Source organism: Protopterus annectens, chromosome 8.part0, assembly GCF_019279795.1.
Source record: "Protopterus annectens isolate FY-2018-M chromosome 8.part0, PAN1.0, whole genome shotgun sequence".
NCBI classification, from domain to species: Eukaryota; Metazoa; Chordata; order Ceratodontiformes; family Protopteridae; genus Protopterus; species Protopterus annectens.
The window spans coordinates 1,017,503,907-1,017,523,224 of record NC_056741.1 but is presented as its reverse complement, the minus strand read 5'-3'; the positions used below and the strand labels follow the sequence as shown (position 1 = coordinate 1,017,523,224).

At 38.4% G+C, this 19,318-nt stretch overlaps 1 protein-coding gene across 1 annotated transcript in view; it reads right to left on the bottom strand.

Annotated features, from left to right (window-relative positions):
* LOC122809199 (alpha-tectorin-like) overlaps positions 1-19,318 on the bottom strand; it is a 1,556,410-nt gene that overhangs the window by 1,275,348 nt on the left and 261,744 nt on the right. Inside the window, exon 10 of the mRNA XM_044080507.1 lies at positions 3,950-4,548. Coding sequence (XP_043936442.1) covers positions 3,950-4,548 — 599 coding nt within the window. The remainder of the gene's footprint in view (positions 1-3,949; positions 4,549-19,318) is intronic.

Genomic DNA, 19,318 nt, shown 5'->3' with positions numbered 1-19,318 from the left:
GTCACATTTTCCTTGTAATAGTGTGAGCATGTTTAGTGCTTAAAATAACATCAAATCAAAAGCAATCCTAACTTAGATTGTATCCAATCATTTTGCATGTTCAACCATTCTGCTCAAAGGGTACTATAACGAATGAAAATACCCTGTGCCCGACACACCTCCATGCCAACCAATGGTAAATCTCCTTGCCTTCAGAATCGGGATAGTACTAACCATGTTTGATTGCCGTTCGGCTTGTATATTAATAATTCTCCTTATTTTCATAAAATTCTCAATGTCACCTTATCTTTCATCTATATCCACATGTTCAGTGATTAATTTTATTTTATTTGCCATCAAGCTCAACAGTTACTATGTTCAGTTCAGAGATCCTATGATCGGCATACTCTGATGTCAGCCAATAATAGGTTTCCTTACTTCTTTGCAAATTCATCCATCAAGCTCAACAGTTTATTATATTCAATGCGGGGGTCCTATGCCCGGCATACACTGATGTCAGCCAATAATAGGTCTCCTTGCCTCCAGCTATCACTTGCAGTGGATACCATATGTGGGGCTGTTGAGATTATGCCAGACACATCAATGTCTTATGAATCAAAAGCAGCCCATCTTCCATCCATCCATCCATCCTCAACCCCTTAATACATTTTTACACTTGGGGTCGAGGTGTCAGTTCAGCAGTGACAATCATCTCGAGCCAAGGTTTACATCATCAGGTGGCTAGCTCTGCCGCAGCCCTTCTTATTTGGCTCCTTTTTATCTTTATATTTATGGCCCATGTTGGAACTTCCCTGGTACATCAGTGCATTAAATTATGAATGTTGCATAAACTCAATGAATTAGCTTTGAGATAGCTTACTCTGGTGATGTCATACCATAACATATGTCAGTGCTGCACTTACATTGTGCTTTCCTTTAAAAAAGAAATGTCAAAACTAAATAGTTTGTATCTAGGTCCTTTTGGACATCTTGATTTCATCACAGGATATTGTGGTTGCACTTTTTAATTCATGATTTTTTCTGTGTGTGTTTTATGTGCATGGGAAGTCAGATTTAGAGACACAGACTGACCTAAGTACCAGCTGCATGAATGCAGGCAACTCAGCTACTGAAAAGCACAAGCAGTTTGCGGGCCATGAAGATTACTTTGTGTTATACTGTAAATGATCTCAACATTTGATCACATTGAACAGTGTTGCACAACATAAAGTAGGGCCATGCTGAATTAAGGCAGGCATCATAATGAAGAGCACACAGCACGGTAACTCTTAATCCTGCAGGACAGCAGCACAGTGAATACTGGAGCACTGTTTGTGAAAGTGGTAAAGGTAGACAGCAGAGCAGTCTGCATGCCATGTAGAAGAGTAATGCAGAGTATGTGCAGAACCCAGTGAGTGGATGAGGTAAGGGTGCACAGCAGAGGAGCTCATACCTTTGACTAGATATTTAAATAGTGACAGACTGGAATCTGGGCACAATGAGGAAGAGACACTAAACCAAGGTCTTATCTGCTTGAGATGATCATAACTCAGGTGGATGTAAAAGATCCCTTGACACTTATTAATAGGACTAGGGAAGTACCCTAGTGTAATACATTTCTCATAGTAGTACAGATATGTGGCAGTAGATATACCACCTCAGGTTTCCTCTGAAAAGAGTCTACTAATCTATTGGGACTAACCTGGTCAACAAAGGATCGATAGATAGATAGATATATAGATAGATAGATAGATAGATAGATAGATAGATAGATAGATAGATAGATAGATAGAAAAATCGATATATAGAATAGAAAGGGAAAAAAAACATGGTTAGTGTAATGGAGTATTTAGGTATCAGGTTTATATTGACAACTGCAGGATTAGTTGTCAAAATATCCCATTTCCATCTCATATACATTATTATTATTATTATTACTGCAAAAAAAAAATCAGTAGTTTCTTTCTCAAAATAATGTGCAACTATTGCCCAGTTTTTGGAGTTTCACTTTCTGCACTTCTTGATCATTGTCCGTTTTCTAACTATACAATTAATTGGAACATGTTCTAAATGAGACCTTATTCAATAACTGACAACAGAAATTTCAGAAAGTTTGTAAATATGTAAAATACTAATTGTTAAGTTACACGTCACTGAACTGAGAAATTGCATAATATTCTTCTGGTTGTCACCTTACCTATATATCTATATAAATAAAAATGTAAATGTTCGTTTGTTCAAAATCTTAAATCTCTGAAAGTTCTTCACTGATTGCTTTGAAATTTTCACACAATGTTGCATTTAAATACGCGCATGTTTTTATATACCTACTATTATATAGATGGCACACGTTGCATTCGAATACGCATGTGTTTTTATATACCTACTATGGATTCTATATATTTGTATACAAATATGCAATTTTATATGTTTTTGTTATAACTTTCTTACTTCTTTTTCAGTGCAATTGATCTGCTTTAGTTCATCCAAATAATGTCTCGCAGAAGATCAAACTTAGGTCGTCTTACTCGCGGAGCGGAAGCAGTGCGACGAGTAATTGCAAATCAAACTGAGGAAGAACGGGCATCAGTGAATGAGCAAAGCAGACAAAGAATGGCTCAAATACATGCCGAGGAAGCAGCAGAGTGATGTGCAGCCAGACTTGAGGATGCACGGTTGCGAGCACGGCGATCGCGTTCTACAGCTTCAGATCTGCTTCGTTCTCCTCGATCGATACCAGCGTACAAAATAAATGCTTGCCTGAAATACTCTACTTTGTGGCGACACGTAAAGACGTTAAAATTAACTACAAATATGCATGTCCAGCTGCAAAATGATCGATCAGCTGAGATATTCTCACATCAATTGCTGGAAATTGGGAACGAAAGGTGCCGGTTGATCTGACCTCAGGACAAATTTCATTGCCTCATAACTTCTGCAATTTAGTGACGTCAAAAGAAGAATTGATTGAAAAAGTATTTCCCAATATCTAAACCAATTATAAGAATCACGATTGGCTGACTGAACGAGCTATTCTTGCAGCCAAGAACAAAGACGTCTACGAACTTAACAATATTATTCAGTCTAACATTCAAAGTGAGGCAGTCACATACAAGTCCGTCGACACTGTTGTGGAAGCAGATGAAGCGGTTAATTATCCAACAGAATTTTTGAATTCACTCGATCTGCCAGGGATGCCACCGCACGTACTGCAATTGAAAATCGGCGTGCCAATTATCATTTTGCGAAATATCAACCAGCCAAAGCTTTGCAACGGCACACGGCTTGCAGTAAAAAAATTAATGAGCAACGTCATAGAAGCAACAATCTTGACAGGACCTTTCAGAGGTGAAGATGTCCTCATTCCTCGCATTCCTATGATTCCAACGGATATGCCATTTCAGTTTAAGAGATTGCAATTGGCGTTTGCAATCACCATCAACAAAGCTCAGGGCCAATCTTTAGAATTGTGCGGTTTAGATCTACACACGGATTGCTTCTCATATGGACAATTATATGTTGCGTGTTCTAGAGTCGGCAAACCAGACAATCTCTATATCTGTACAGACAATGGAACAACAAAAAATATTGTATACCCACAAGCATTGTGAAATTAAACATATTAGAAACGTGCACTTCCTCTTTTCTTTCTTTTCCATTTAACAATATATATCTATATATGCGTGCGTGCGTGTGTGTGTGTGTGCATTTTATTTGTATATATATATATATATATATATATATATATATATATATATATATATATATAAAATTAAATCTGCAGTTCTGTTTTAATTTACTTTCAATGTTTTATATTAGAGTTCCTTGGCTATTATGCCTAGTAGAAGACTACTTTTTTAATTACTAACAAAAAGAAAACTGACTTCAAGCAATACTAAACCTTCCCGAGAAATAAACAGTTACAACTTATTGAATATTTCAATAACATATACTACAAACTGTTTCCTACCTTCACTTTACCATTCTCTCCAACTGTCATTACGATTTGATGGTTGAAGACAGTGAGCTGTACTTCTCTAGTCCAGGACACGATAGTATTTCCTCTATGTTCATTTGCTACCTTTACAGTGAAGTTTACAAGATGGTTTGATTCTCCACAATATTTGCTTAGTGTATACATGCATGTCCCTTGGAAATCAAAGGGAAGACCATCGAAGGTGTAATAATGTGGGTCACCTGACGCCCAACATGTTCCATACTTTGCTGGGTAGCAGGCACGAATACCATTTTTTATTTTGCATTCTTCATAAGGTGAGCATCCATAATTAATGCAGTCCATTCCACTGTTACTGTTTATGCATCTGCATTTAGTGGAACAGTTGTCAGTCGTTATCACCTCCTCCCCAGTATCATAGTAATGACCCTGATACTGACACCCACACTGACTCAGTGGAACACATCTTCCCCCACTTAGAATATAACCATCATTACAAACACAGCTCTCCTTGCAGGGCTGGGTACAGTACAATGGAGCTGTTGAATCTGCACAGCTTGCTGGACAGGCAGTAGCACAGAACTGATAATGACTGTTTTCTTGGCAGGTGATCTCTGTAAAAGAAATAAGGAATACTTAAATAACAAAGTTATATGTAGTACATTTGCTAGTTTAGAAATATGATATGAGAATTAATTTGCCTATTAATGATGCTAATTACTGATAAAAGTCATGAACTTATTATATAAGTAATTTAGTAGTTCGTGAAAAAATAAAATAAATACAGTACCATTGATCTAATGCAAAATGATGAATACAATTATTTAAAAAAATATATATTACTTATAAGAATGCACCCTCCTCATTTTCAATATGATGTGGAATATTCACACTGCAGCTTTTATTGTAAGTGCAACATCATAGTGCAATGAAAGAACAAATGATGCAGAATGACCCTCCCATTATATATAACAGAGTGTGTCGTGGCATTCTAGGTTTTACCAGCAATAAATCTGTGCTCTGTTTCTTTTACTTTAGCATAACGTGATCTTCTGGATTAGTCAAACGTGATTCAAGTACACACAATGATAATCGTTTTCTCTTGTAACCCTCATTAATGCAACGTATTGCATGATGGAATTCAGAATGTAGGGGGTGATAAGGTATTCACCTGTGTACCTTCCTCTCTCTCTCTCACTGGGGGGGTGCAGGTTAGAAAAATAGTTCAGAAGAAATAGTTCCTGAGATCTGTGCTTTTACTCTAATGATGTCTTGTACAGACTGAAGAAGAAAACAATTATTAGTTGCTAAATGTTCTATATTCCATGGTCTTTCTGTGTCTTGGTGATTTGTTTTTTGGATTTACTAATGGTGGAGTGATATCCCTACATAAAACCCACTGCATACAAAATTATATTATTGCTACCTGTACCTACATAATGACAACATAATGCATAGCACAAAAATGCAGTTACTGCCACCTTCTTCTGATTTTTTTCCTCAGCTGTACAATGACTATGGCATTGGGCTGTAAGGATTTAAAGATTATATCTTTCTCAGGAGTTCAAAATGGGGATATAAGAAAATAATAAAATTAATTAACAGAAAAGAAAAGAATGTAGTCTTCTTGAAATATTAGCTGTTGTTCTGAATGAGTAAACATCATTCACCTGTTTTGTTTCTAAGTAAAGGATGCAGTTACTGACATTGCATAACTATCAACTGTACTGATTTTAGCAGAATGCCCTGACTTTTGCCTCAAATATTTGGCCTGTTTCTCTTAAAATCTTTGGTTTTCTGTAAATCACAGAATAATGAGTTTCAGACGATGTGTGACCACAGACACTCAAGTGCTGGAAGTGCAGTAGGGTTTTATGAGAGTGCATTGTTTTTGTAGCTAGTTTTGTATCCTTCTGAAAAACCCGCCTACCCCACACCAGTAAGTAGGTGATGCCACTTGATCTCCAGACTGCACCAAGGATTCTAATCGTGTCCCCCGCACAAGCATGTCCAAGCCTCCATCCAAAGAGAAGTGCATGATCACAGCATTATCAATTCTGTCTGTCCTGTCACAAGCTTTTCCTTTGCCTGGCTGTCAGTCAAACCTAAGAAATCTGTATCATAGTCAGAACTTTATCTGGCATGTCACATAAAGCAGTAGTGTGCATGAAACTGTCCAATATTTTTGAAATGAATGAGCTATCTTCAACTATTGTCTTTGTAGAGTTGAGCAGCTCTTCCTTGTTGCTATGTTAGACCTCTGTTAGCTTATCATTCCTGTGCCTTTCATGGAAATGGGCTTAGCACTGTATGGCATACATGGTTAGTGAATAGAAGCACATAACATGCATACTTACCTTCATACGGGCATACATGGATTCATATCTATCTATATATATTTGTATCTATATATACACATATGCATCTATATATATATATATATATATATATATATATATATATATATATATATATATATATATATACATGTATGTGTGTGTGTATATGCGCACACATATACTGCAATGCTAAAAAATTATGGTCTGCATTTCATTAGTTAAATTAAGAAGAAAAGAAGCAAAGAACTCACAAGAAAGCATATTCATACAAAATTTGGTATGGTAATACATACAGGCAGAAACACATACACACACGCACACACACACGTGCGCACACGCACACAGACACACACATACTTCAATGACTCAGATAGTTGTGCAATAGGACATGTGTACAACCCTATGTAGGCATTTGCATACAAGGACCAGGACAAGAATTTCAGTATATTTAAACTGTTTTTTTTTTCTTCTATTTCATGAACTTGTAAATGTTCTCACTGCAGAATTAAATTCTTTTTTTCCTCTGCAGAATCAGCCCAGCAGGTCTTCTACCTGCACCCAAATGGCTCATGGATTACATAGTGTCAGAACCGAGTATCTTCAGGCTAGGCAAGAACCCTGCAGTCTACTTGTGCCGGATCAGGAAGCCAAATCAAAACATTCATTCTCTAATAGTGAAGGTGTAGTGGCAGGGAGTAAGCCTTAAAGTGGCTTGTCTCTGCCAAAGTGGAACACCCCACCCTCTACTACAGTAACTGTACAAGTGCTGCAGTATGTGGCCAGCTGCAGACAATACCACTCTACATGATTATCTAGCTACAGGCATATGGTCAATGGTAGCACATGCTCATATGTGCAGTGGTAGCAGAGTCTATGACAATGGATCGAATAGCAAAAAGATCGAACAACTGTAAGAACGAAAATGTTATTCATAGAAATCCGTTTTCTGAGATCACAGTACAATGAAAATTGGAAAATTTGCCCTTTCCTCACTGTAGTGTGATCTTGGAGTTGGTATATATATTTACTGGGGGGTGTGGGGGCACAGTCCCCCACAAAGCAGATTTTTATGCATGCATTTTTGTTCTTACAACCATTCAGTATTTTTACTGTTTGATCCATTGTCATAGACCCATGGTAGCACATGCTCATGTGCTCAATGGTAGCACATGCTCATATGCTCAGTGTTAGCACATGCTCATATGGCAAATAGTAGCACATGATCATATGCTCATACTCCACTGGTGCAGCACATAGTGCTCCCAGGAGATGCTACCCAAATCATAAGCAAGAGGAACCTTCCTTCCTACAGAATGGGTTGAACTGGCAGTGGCCACTCACTCCCAGTTTTCCTGGTAACCTCTGTTGCATGAACTGCTAATCAAACTTACGTCACCTGGGCCGTAGTCAGGGCTCCATCCATTTATGCCTAAATAGTTGGCTGCAGTATTGAATTATTAGCATATATCACAATGGCTTAAAGATAAATGCTCTTATTGTATCTTGAGCTTGAGACTCCTTTGTAAGTCTAGTTTGGTTGTGTACAATGTGCATAGACTAGAGATGTTTCAGCCTTACAATCTACATATTTCCTGCGACTCCTTTGTAAATCTAGTTTGGTTGTGTACAATGTACATAAAATAGAGATGTTTCAGCCTTTAAACCTGCATACCTGGTGTTGGCTTGTGCATTATAACCCCTTTGCTTGTAAGATATAAGTAGGTACTATGTTTTACAATTTCCATTTCATAGGTTCATAGGTTCATAGGTTGGTACTAGGCTATCAGCCCTAGGGCCTATACAAGCCTAGCCATACAATTCCCTGGCTATTTCTTCCCACATTATTTACTTTCCTGGACCCCTGTCTAGCAGGGCGACTGACGTGATCCCTGGGGTGAATTTCCTTTCTCCCATCCAATCGTCAAGGTTCCTCTTGAAGAGGTCCAAAGAGGCACTCGCTTGACATGTATGGGCAATCTATTCCAGAGTCTGGGGAGTCTCTGGGTCAGGAACCTATCCCTCCAGCATGTTTTGTTTATTTTGATGACAAGGTTTAGATCCCTGGAGCGTGTAGCTCTGAGGGATCGGGATTTCTTTAAGTGTAGCATGTCCAACAGCTCTGGGTTTGACATGGCCTTGTATGTTAAGCAGAGATTGCCTCTGAGTAGACGATATGCGACAGAGTATAGCTGGAGTTTTTTAAGGCGGTCAGCGTAGGGCATCTGCTTTAGGCCTGTGATTCTTTTAGTGGGGTATTTCTGAGGCATTTCCAGTTGTTGCAGATGTCTTGAGAGGTACATACCAAATGGGGCGTTGTATTCTATAATGGGTCTAATGAGGGATAAGTACAGTGGGACAATGACCTCCTTTTTTCTGGATGAAAAGCCCTTCGTGATGAGGTGTGCCACATAGAAGGATTTTCTGACTGTTGTGGCGATGTGATTATCGAAGGTGAGACCACTGTCCACCTGTATCCCTAAGCCTCTTATCACATTTTCTGTGTTTAGTGTACTGCCACCTATATGGTAATTCATGGATACATGTTTTTTCCCTAAAGGAGATAACAATACATTTCTTGGCATTGAGCTTGAGCCCATGGCTCTGGCACCAAGCATCTGTTTCTGTAAGGCCCTTTTGTAGAGTATCCACATCATTTGGGGATTCAATAATGGCTCCCAGTTTGCAGTCATCTGCAAACTTTGTTAGCCAGAGCCCCTTAGTGTTGACCTGTACTTCAGAGAAGTAGATGCCAAACAAGAGTGGCCCCAGGACTGAACCCTGAGGTACTCCACTTGTCACTTGTCTGGAGCTGGATTTGGAGTTGGCTATTTTTACAGTGTGGGTTCTATCAGTAAGCCATTTAGCAACCCATTGGGTGACATAGGGATTAATGCCCAACTTAGTAAGTTTATCTATGATTCCAGAGTGGGGGATGGTGTCAAAGGCCTTGGCAAGGTCTAGATAGGCTGTGTGGACCACCTTACCCTTGTCCATGGCTCTGGAGACTGATTCAAAGAAGTCAATCAGGTTCAGGAGACAAGATCGGCCCTTCACAAATCCAAACTGGGTGGGGTCCAGTGTTTGAAGGTTGCCAATGTCTTTGTTTATAAGTTCCATGATAATACGCTCCATGGCCTTGCAGATAAGGCTTGTCAGACTGATGGGATGGTAGTTTCTGGGATCCAAGGTGGATCCCCCCTTGTGGATTGGGATAACTGTAGCTCTGCGCCACTCAGTGGGCACGAAACCTGAGGTGAGGCTACAATTAAACATGACACTTAGGTGAGGTGCCAGTTCATATTGTAGTTCATGTAGTACACAACCCGGGATGTCATCTGGCCCCATGGATGCTGTATTCTTGGCTTTAGAGAGTGCGTTTTGTACCTGTGTGGCCATTATTACTGGAATTTGGCAATCTTCCGGTATTGAGATGGGCCATTTAGGGGGTGAGAGGGGGGTGAAGTTGGCACTGAATCGATCTGCCAGGATATTGGCAATATCCTTCGGATCAGTATATTTAATGCCATTCTGTTTTAGCTCAGAGCAGATCTGAGCATTGCCATTTAGATTCTTGACATAGTTATAGAATGCTTTGTGGTTGTCTTTGGAATCTTTGGCAATTTTATTTTCGTAACAAGCTTTGGAGGATTTTATGAGGCATCTCAGTTTCTTACTGAGGCTAGTAAGGGAGTTTTGTGCATCCTGGGATTTTCCTCTTTTCTGCAAAAGTTTCTTCCTTTTGTTGTAAAGTTTGTTTATGGCAGGGGACCACCAGATTGGCTTCCTTTTTTTGGATGAGAGCATTTTGGTTCTATTTGGGATGGCACGATTCATGCATGAGTGGATGTGCTCATACAGTGCCTTAGTGTAGGATTCAGCAGTTGAACTTTCAGTTCCTGTCTGCATGGGTGTCATGAAGTTTGTCACTTCTGACTTGAGTAGCATGAAGTTGGCTTTGGAGAAGTTTTTATGGTGGTTTCTTTACTGGGGGTGGGGGGGGGATGTGGATGTTAAGGGTGATTAGCTTATGGTCAGACCTGACTAACGAGGGGTGACCATAGGTATGGAGCATTGATTTCCCATGTTGGTAATGACCAGGTCTAGGATATTGGAGCCCTGGTGGGACTATGGATTAGTTGATCCAGGGCGTTGGAATTTATGAATTCCAAGAACCGCTATGCAAAGGTGTTGGGACATGAGTAGTTTTCCCAGTTAATGGCAGGGTAGTTAAAATCACCCAGTATTAGGGTGTTTGGTTCTATCTTAATATTTTACAGTATGTTTAGAAAGGTGTAGTGAGAATCTTGGGGTATGGTGGGGGATCTGTAGCAAGCTACAATTTGGATTGCAGTCTTACCTAGTGTTAGTTGCACTTGGAGAATTTCAGACACATTGTGTTGGCTAACTAGCCTGGTGGTGTGAATATCCTTGGTGAATATTGACACTCCTCCACCTTTAGTGTTTCGGTCCTGGTTTGGTGGCCGAAAAGTGTGGTAAGAGTTGTAGCCTGGTATTGCAGGGGTGCTCTCTGGAGCCTTGAACCAGGTTTCAGTTACTGCACATGCAATAGCTTTTAAAATAATTTTCCTCTATGAATACCTTAACCATAATATTCTAAAACGTTTTAACAGTATAGATGGGCTTGCATTTGATTGCCACCTATGTGCTCTGTTTTTGTTGTATGATAAGATTCTTGTTGTTAAAAGTGTCCTTTTTTTCAAATGCAATTACAGTCCCATAGTGGGAGTCATATGAAGAAAGCAGAAGAGGAAAGTGAGAAGACTTTATCACAAATCTAATTTGTCATCTTATCTGGGTGACAGCAGGACATATACCAGAGAGAGTAAGCATTTCCCTCAGTAGAAGTTCCGCAAGTTTAACATTTTCAGAGGTTAGATGGTACATTAGGAAATAAATATACTAAGGTATCTGCATTAAGGAACAAATTGTCATGCCCCTGACAATCCAAAATCATGCAATAATGAGACTGTACACTCTTTTAGGATTACCATTAACCCTTTTTCTATAATGGTGATCCATTCAGCTATAATGCTTTCCCCATTTCTCAGACTTCTTCATAAATTCTATTTTTTTGGATTTCATGATCACCTCATAACTTTTGCAGATCATTTTAAGGTCAAGTCTTTCATGCATCACTGCCCTTTTTAATTTGATGCTTTCTAGGAGCGCTGTCAAGCTGATCCCTGCAGGACATAATTGTTCAGGCATGTAACTATATTTGAGTTGCTCAAAAAATAATAACTAGGATCATGCTATCTATATGTTTCTGAACTGAATGAATTCCTTGCTCATCCCCCATCATTCTTGTCAGCAATGTATTTCTTGATTTTCTTGCATCCTAAAATACTTTGTGAGGTGCTGAAATTTAAGCATTACAAAACTGTAAGATAAAGCACAGAGTATTATTTAAAATAGAATAAATAGCTTATCAGCCCAGGAATGGTTTATAGATTTTAGGACACATCTAAAGTAGTTTGGAGGACACAGTCTTGCTTAGAAGATTGCTCCATGGAAAACCACTGTAAATACACTGTATATTTATTCTCAGGAATATCTTGTTATTCTTTATTCAGGTTATTCCAAGTTCCTGTGTAGCTATAGAGCTCAAATAAAGGTGGTTTTAATGTAAGCTTTACCAAATACCATCACAATTCTCACAGTCTAGCCTTCTACAAGTTTATGTGAAAAATATTGTAGACATCCTGTGGCTTTATATTGTTTTTCTGCCCTTACCCTGAAATTTGGAAACCAAAACAAAGATGAGCATAAAGAAGGCCGAGAGTGTTTTAATAAGGAGATCATAGGAGCAAAATCACAGCTTCATAGGATCATATGAATTATAAGGTAAGAAAGTCTGAAAACTGTGTGTGTCCATCAGTGCCCACCATTACAAAGTACCTCCCATTCCCAGAACTGCAAAACCTGGCACGCCAAAAATGAGTTTGTAGATACAAATACAATTTGCCAGGGAAGGAGATGAAGTATGACAGGTTTTATATATAAAAGCACTTTGTTTCAGAAATTGGGTAAACCTTGGGTTTTATGTATCTTCCCCTCCATTGTGTTTTGTTTGCATCTTGGTAGATATTTAAATTCTTAGTTCAAGCGATAGTAGAGGCTTTCACAGGTGCAAGAGATGAAGTAGCACTGGGTTCTTATACCACAAAAGGCTGGACACAAGACCCCACAAACCAGACTAGAGGAGATGGAGAACAGGGATAAGGCTTCAAGCCTGTCTTGGTAGCTAACAGTCTTTAAATTCTATGATTTTGAGTCATTTATAATATTCATCACCACAGAAGTAAGAAGGATGTTTTCTTTGTGGGAAATTACTGTCTTTACTATATAGTATTATATTCGAGGGAAAAGGGGTTGAGGATGGATGGATGGATAAGAACTGCATAACACACATGCAAGGCTTTTAACTAAATGCTGACAGTTTTGTTTTGTCATATCAACTACGAAACCAAACTCACTTTGCAGTCCTTTAGTAGGTGCTGCAAGGCAGGCACAAATTAACTGGTAATGCCAAATAACTCAAGAGACTATCTTTGAGGAAAGAGGATTTGTGATCATCAGTTTGGAGTTTGATTCCATGAATAGCCTTACTACCACTAATGTGTTACATCAGTACTGCCACCTAGAGCTCACAAAAAAGAGGGGATCATGATTATCTGTCTTGTGAGAACAGGTCCTGGAATGCATAAGTATAGTGCGCGAGATGCTTGTTTACTTCATTGCACTATGTTTAGTGCACCAGCATTCAGTACTGAGATTCATAGAAAATGATCATGCTATTGAAAACCATCACATGACAAATATAGACTGTTCATGAAATGCACACAGGAGTACATAGTGCCTACTGTGTGCTATGCATTCTGATGTTGATTTCCTTCTCAAATGATATGACTGTTACATGCGGTCATAAGATGCTGCCCTACTTTCTCCTCTCTCAGAGCAGGAGAGTCAGGCCTACTACAGTTTAGCACTGTGAAAACACAGATGCCACATATGAAACAATCAACAGAAACAATATTATGGTATTCTGATCTGTCTACTGCTCTGATGCAGAATGCCTGAGCTTGTCTGTTCCCGTTTCTGCGTGTACCGTCTGCAACTTCCCTGCACTGTAATCATTACTATTAGCAGGTATTCCCAGTGCTACAAACATATGTAAACATGGGTGTAACAATGCAGGTATTGGAAAATACCCTTGTGTTCCTACTTTTCCTGTGCAATGGAAAAGTCTATCACTATTGCCTCTAGGTTTGCAGAGTTCTACCTAGCCATACATGGCAGTGCAATACTGCAAAGCAGGGCAAAGCTGTGCAGGAAAGTATGTCTTGTATTTATAAAAACATTGTTGTTTCCTGTTGTGCAATGCACTCTTCATACCTGTGAGTGAATCATAAAGGTTTATTTTCTCATTAAACAACATGTAGGAACTATGGCCGTTACCTTTTTTTGGAAAGAGTGCATCTTTTGCTATGTCAGCTTTCACTGGAGGGAGCTCAACAGCATCATTTTGTGGGGTCAGGATATAGAAGGTTGTAGTAGCATGTTTGCATTTGCATTTGACAAGTGTCAGTGCATATCTTGTGTTTTCATGTAAACCAGATCTCCCAGAAATTTCTTGCTTGCTCTTAGAGTGAAATGAGTGTTTATTTGAGACTAGTGGTTACTGTTTAGGGGAGTTTCTCATTTCCCCAACATAATATGAGGTAGAGTTACATTTGGGGGGTGAGGGTTAGAGGGGGTTGTCCTCCTCCAAAACATGTGCTTTTGATTTGTGTCACTGGAAATAATAGTGTCTTTGTGTTTCTATGTGTTGTAATTACTGAAGTAACATATGAATGATCATTTTCAGACCGTGCACATCAGAAACTTGTTTGAATTAAATTTAACTCATCTGCGGGCCTATCTGCATTACTCCAGCAGCTTTCTTACAATGTTTCTTAAGCACATTTCATCTCCAGTGGTGACCTTTTATGTTCATATATAAATGTGCTCTAAGACTTTTGCAGCAACGGCACTTACTGTCACCATATTAGCATTTTGATTTTATATAAAACAAAAGATTAGGCAGAAGTTAATCTCAGGCAGATTGCATTCAGTGTTTTCAGTGAACTGTCATGAAATTAAGATATTTTTGAAAAATGTTAAGATTGAGACACCCACTCCATATATATATATATATATATATATATATATATATATATATATACAGATAGATAGATGGATAGATAGATACACAGATAGATAGATGGATAAATAGATAGAGAAATAGATAGATAGATAGATAGATAGATAGATAGATAGATAGATAGATAGATAGATATAAAATATTTTTCCTTCCATGACTATAAAGAAGTTTCCAAAGCTGAACTCTTTGCTGTACTCCATAGGATATACCATTATATTAACAAGACATTTTACAAGTTCAGGTAAGTAAATATATTATTAATTACTCAGAATGGAAAGCAATATACTTTTATGGACCAAATAAGTAATGGCAGACAGTTTGCAGCTTCCAACAAACCCATATGCAAATATGCCAGGACTGCAATTTCCTTGTAGTATTATCTCAGTTCTTTGATTTGGTAGTTGCAAGTACAGAGCTCAGCTTCCAGCCTTAACAGCAGTTTGTCTCCTTCCTGCAGTGTACCTTCCTCATGATTCAACCTCACAGAGCCATTCAGGGCAAAACTGCATGGCTGCTATTTCACTACTGTAGTACTAGGCAACTTTGTTTGGAAAGCAATAGATACACACACCATTTTATTTTATCAATAGCAGTTTGCCTCATTCATATAGTATGTTGCTTATTTATTTATTTTGTATGTGTTAGCTGGGTAAATGAACGATTCCAAGAATCCTTTTCAGTCATAACACAGGAAACAGTGGCAGTACAAAACAGATATCACATAGCAGATAATACTTTATCATATTCAACATTCTACAAAGGAGAGATGTATATATGCAATAAAACAACAATATGAGAACATACATAAGAAAAATGTTAGCAAATACAGCACACAAAAGTATGGTGAGTTGATTATCATATTAGCACTGATGTAACACTATTCAGTAAGCAGAAGAAATCTGGAAAATAGTGTGGATCCCTAGTAATTTTGTGCAACAGGCTAGATCACAAAGTGAGGACAATTAATATAAGTAATTTATTTTGTTTATGGATTAAGTCTGAACAGCATAAATAGCATGCATCACCTTTCAAATGCAATTTTCTTCATTGTAAAAGAAAGCATGAATCCCTAAAACATTTTACTCTTGAGCTATAAAGGCTAAGGCAATTACTGCATAGATCACAAAGTGAGGACAATTAATGTAAGTAATTTATTTTGTTTATGGATTAATTCTGAACAGCATAAATAGCATGCATCACCTTTCAAATGCAATTTTCTTCATTGTAAAAGAAAGCATGAATCCCTAAAACATTTTACTCTTGAGCTATAAAGGCTAAGGCAATTACTGCATAGATCACAAAGTGAGGACAATTAATGTAAGTAATTTATTTTGTTTATGGATTAATTCTGAACAGCATAAATAGCATGCATCACACATAAAACTTGGCCTACTTTACAGAAACAACCACTTCCTCTCTCCTTCCTCTAGGTTAACTCTCGCCTCTACCTATCTTCTTCCCTCTCTCATGTATGGCTCTCCCCTGTTCACTAACTTATCTTCCACACTTACCTCCAAACTAGAGATATGCCACAACAAAATTGCTAGATTTGCCACCAGTGCCAAATCCTCCTCTCACCATTGCAATTCCCTTCACTCCCTTAACTGGCTTGAACTCCCCAACCTACTTGACTTTCATCAATTAACCACAGTCCACAAATTATTATTCCAGCCCTCAAACTGCCCCGCACTATCCAACATACTGCAACCATATTCCCCTCCTAGACCTCTTAGATCTTCTAACCAAAACCCGCTTACCATTCATAAACCTAAGCGCCCAGCAGGCCAGCTTCTCATATCCTGTACCCTAGCAAAAAAATGGAATGCTCTGCCCTCCTTTCTAAGGACCTGCAATAACCTCAATAACTTCAAATCTCAACTTCATTCTTACTTCTTCCTAAACAGGAAATGTAACTGCACTCTTCCATCCTTGCCTCTCAAACCCTCCTCTCCCTTTACTCCTGGCTAACCTCTCCCCTTCCTAACCCCACTCTCAATTACTTATTTGTTTCTCATGACTAATTATTACTTCCAACTATTTCACTGTATACTCATTTTCTCCTAAACTTAATTGTAATTGTATTGATTGTTTACTGCTTTGGAGATTGAACCGTATTGTTTGTATTTTTATGTATTTTTTACTATGTATGTTTTACTATGATCGAAAAACATGTATCTAATAAACTTTCTGTGGAGCTTTTCTCCCTGGGCCTCCACTGAAAATGGGCTCCTCAGCCCAGTGGACCTCCCCGGTAATTAAACTGAATAAATAAATAAATAAATAAATAAATATGTTGAATTATTATTACCTGGTAATTCTACTATGCCTATTATATACTGGCTTTTCATTCCAATATATTGATCTCTGAATTACATCGGTAGGGTTACATAAATACTCTGTAACACATTTGGTTACATACTCTGTGTCTATACCTCTCAACCATACCGAATTACTCAGTTTTTACTGGGTTTGGGGGTTCAAATGAAGGGGTGCCATGATTTCTGAGTGGCACTGCTTCATTCCTGATTTTTTTCATTTTTTTTAAAGTTTTTGAAATACCGTGCTGTTGGAGCTGGCATCATCACATGCGTTGTCATTTCTGGCTGGTCTGGCTCATATGCCAGTGGGAAATTTATTAACAGCAGCTCAAAAACTTATTAACAGCAGCTCTCACTTTGGATTAGAATGCAGGAAATCAGCACTCCTCCGATGTTTGGACACTCATTTTGGATCCAGGTTTGGCTTAACTGTGTGTGTGTGTATGTGTGGCTAGAGGTATTTCAGGCTCAAACCCCGTATATTCGGTACAGGGTAAAAAGAGCCTAAAGTCCCTAGCCACCACCATTTCTCAGCTTTGTCTAGATTTGTTGTGCTAAGAGTTGAAGAGCTATAGTGGGAAGTGAGAACAGAATTTGTAATCCCCCATTACTGGCTTTGTTGTTTGTCCAGGTTCTTGAGCTAAGAGTTGAGAGCTATGGTGTGTGAGAAGTGAGAACTGAATTTGTATTCCCCCATACTGGCTTTGTCCATTTTTTTTTGTGCTAAGATGTTGAGAGGCTGAGCTATGGTGAGACGTGAGAACTGAATTCACTAAATGATAGCCATTACGTTTTAGTCTTTCTGTTTTTTAGGAAACAGCTGATTTGGCATAGTGGTTTGTTGCTCTGACTGTGGTATATAGGGTCCTGGGTTCAAGACTTGCCAGTGAAATGCATGGTGGTAACACAGCATTTTATTCTAGCAACTTTCCAAAATTATATAAGCAATGGTTAAAATGTGTCCCTGGTAACTCCCTAGCCACCACCACTTGTGAGCTTTGTACAGGTTTTTTGTTCTAAGAGTTGAGAGCTATGGTGAGAAGTGAGAACTGAATCTGTATTCCCCCATTACTGGCTTTGTTTGTCCAGGTTTTTTGTGTTAAGAGGTTGAGAGCTATGGTGAGACGTGAGAACTGAATTCACTTAATGATACCCATTAAGTTTCAGTCTTCCTATTTTTCAGGAACCTGCTGATTTGGCATAGTGGAATGTTGGTGGTAATAACATTTTATTCTAGCAGCCTTCCAAAATTATACAAGCAATGTTAAAAATGTGTCCCTGGTTTTTGACCTTTTGCCCCCCCCCCCCCAAAAAAAAAAAAACTGAACTTGAAAATAAGTGTGAGAAGCTGTGCAAGATGCCTATGGCTTACACTACTGTCATTCTTTTTATAATGTGGGTGTGGAAGTAGACTTTTATGATGGAAATGTTCTGAATTGGGCAGTTTTGTCATTACTGGTTCATGCATTTTGTTTCATTGTCTACAGTACAGCCTACTGGAAAAATGTTCAAACAATAAATTTAAAATGCGCTCTAACAAGTGTGTTGTATTATACAAGGAATAAAACATAATAAAGTCAGGAAGGTGTATCAAAGAAAAAAACACATATATGTTTCTTGTTTTGTGTGCAAGGGGCCAATGATTTGAAAACAGCCCAAAGGTAATCTTTATTCACCACTGGCCAGATGCATTTTCTTTGGATGTGGTGTGGGTTTCAATGCTTGTTCAATAAATGTGAGTTTCAAGGGCAGAGAAATTTTAATGCCAAGTCTATTTTCATTGAGACAATATTGTTTTGTTTGGCAGATGTCAAAATAAAATACAAATAATCATTGTAGAAGTAAAGCAGTATGCACACATTAGTGTTTATGGTAAATAGGGCAAAATCACCAGGTAATGGGACATTGGAATGGCTGCAGGGGGTCAGTGGTGCCATATTTTGATTGGCTGTTCTTCAGTTTGTGTTTGAAAGTTGATATCCCACAATTCCATTCGAGTGTGTGGGATTATGTAATTATGTATGCAAATTATATGTTAATTAGCATACAGATATGTACCAATTTTTCATGGACCTTGTCCAGATTTTTGATGTTTCCATGTTGAGAGGTATGTCTGTGTCGACCTCCTACTTGATGCATAGTAACAGATCTCTATCACTGCTGCCATAGGGATCACCCGTCTCTTCCATAACCGTTGTGACCTATGTCTCTGTATCTTATCATATGTGTTTTAATACAGGTTTTAGAGAAAAACACTGTTGAAGAAATGTGGGCCTTATAGCAGACATTGAGCTAAGTTTGACTTATCTGACCTATAATGTCTTACATATGATGCCAACACTCACATGAGATGAATGCCATTACCTCTGCCATTGCCCTTGTGCATTGCACTTATTTAGATAATACGCCCAAAATGAACCTGATAAAGGAAGAAGGCCAGAAGCACCTTGACATCCTTTATCTAATGCATAAGCAAATGTCACAATGTGCTCATAACTCTCAG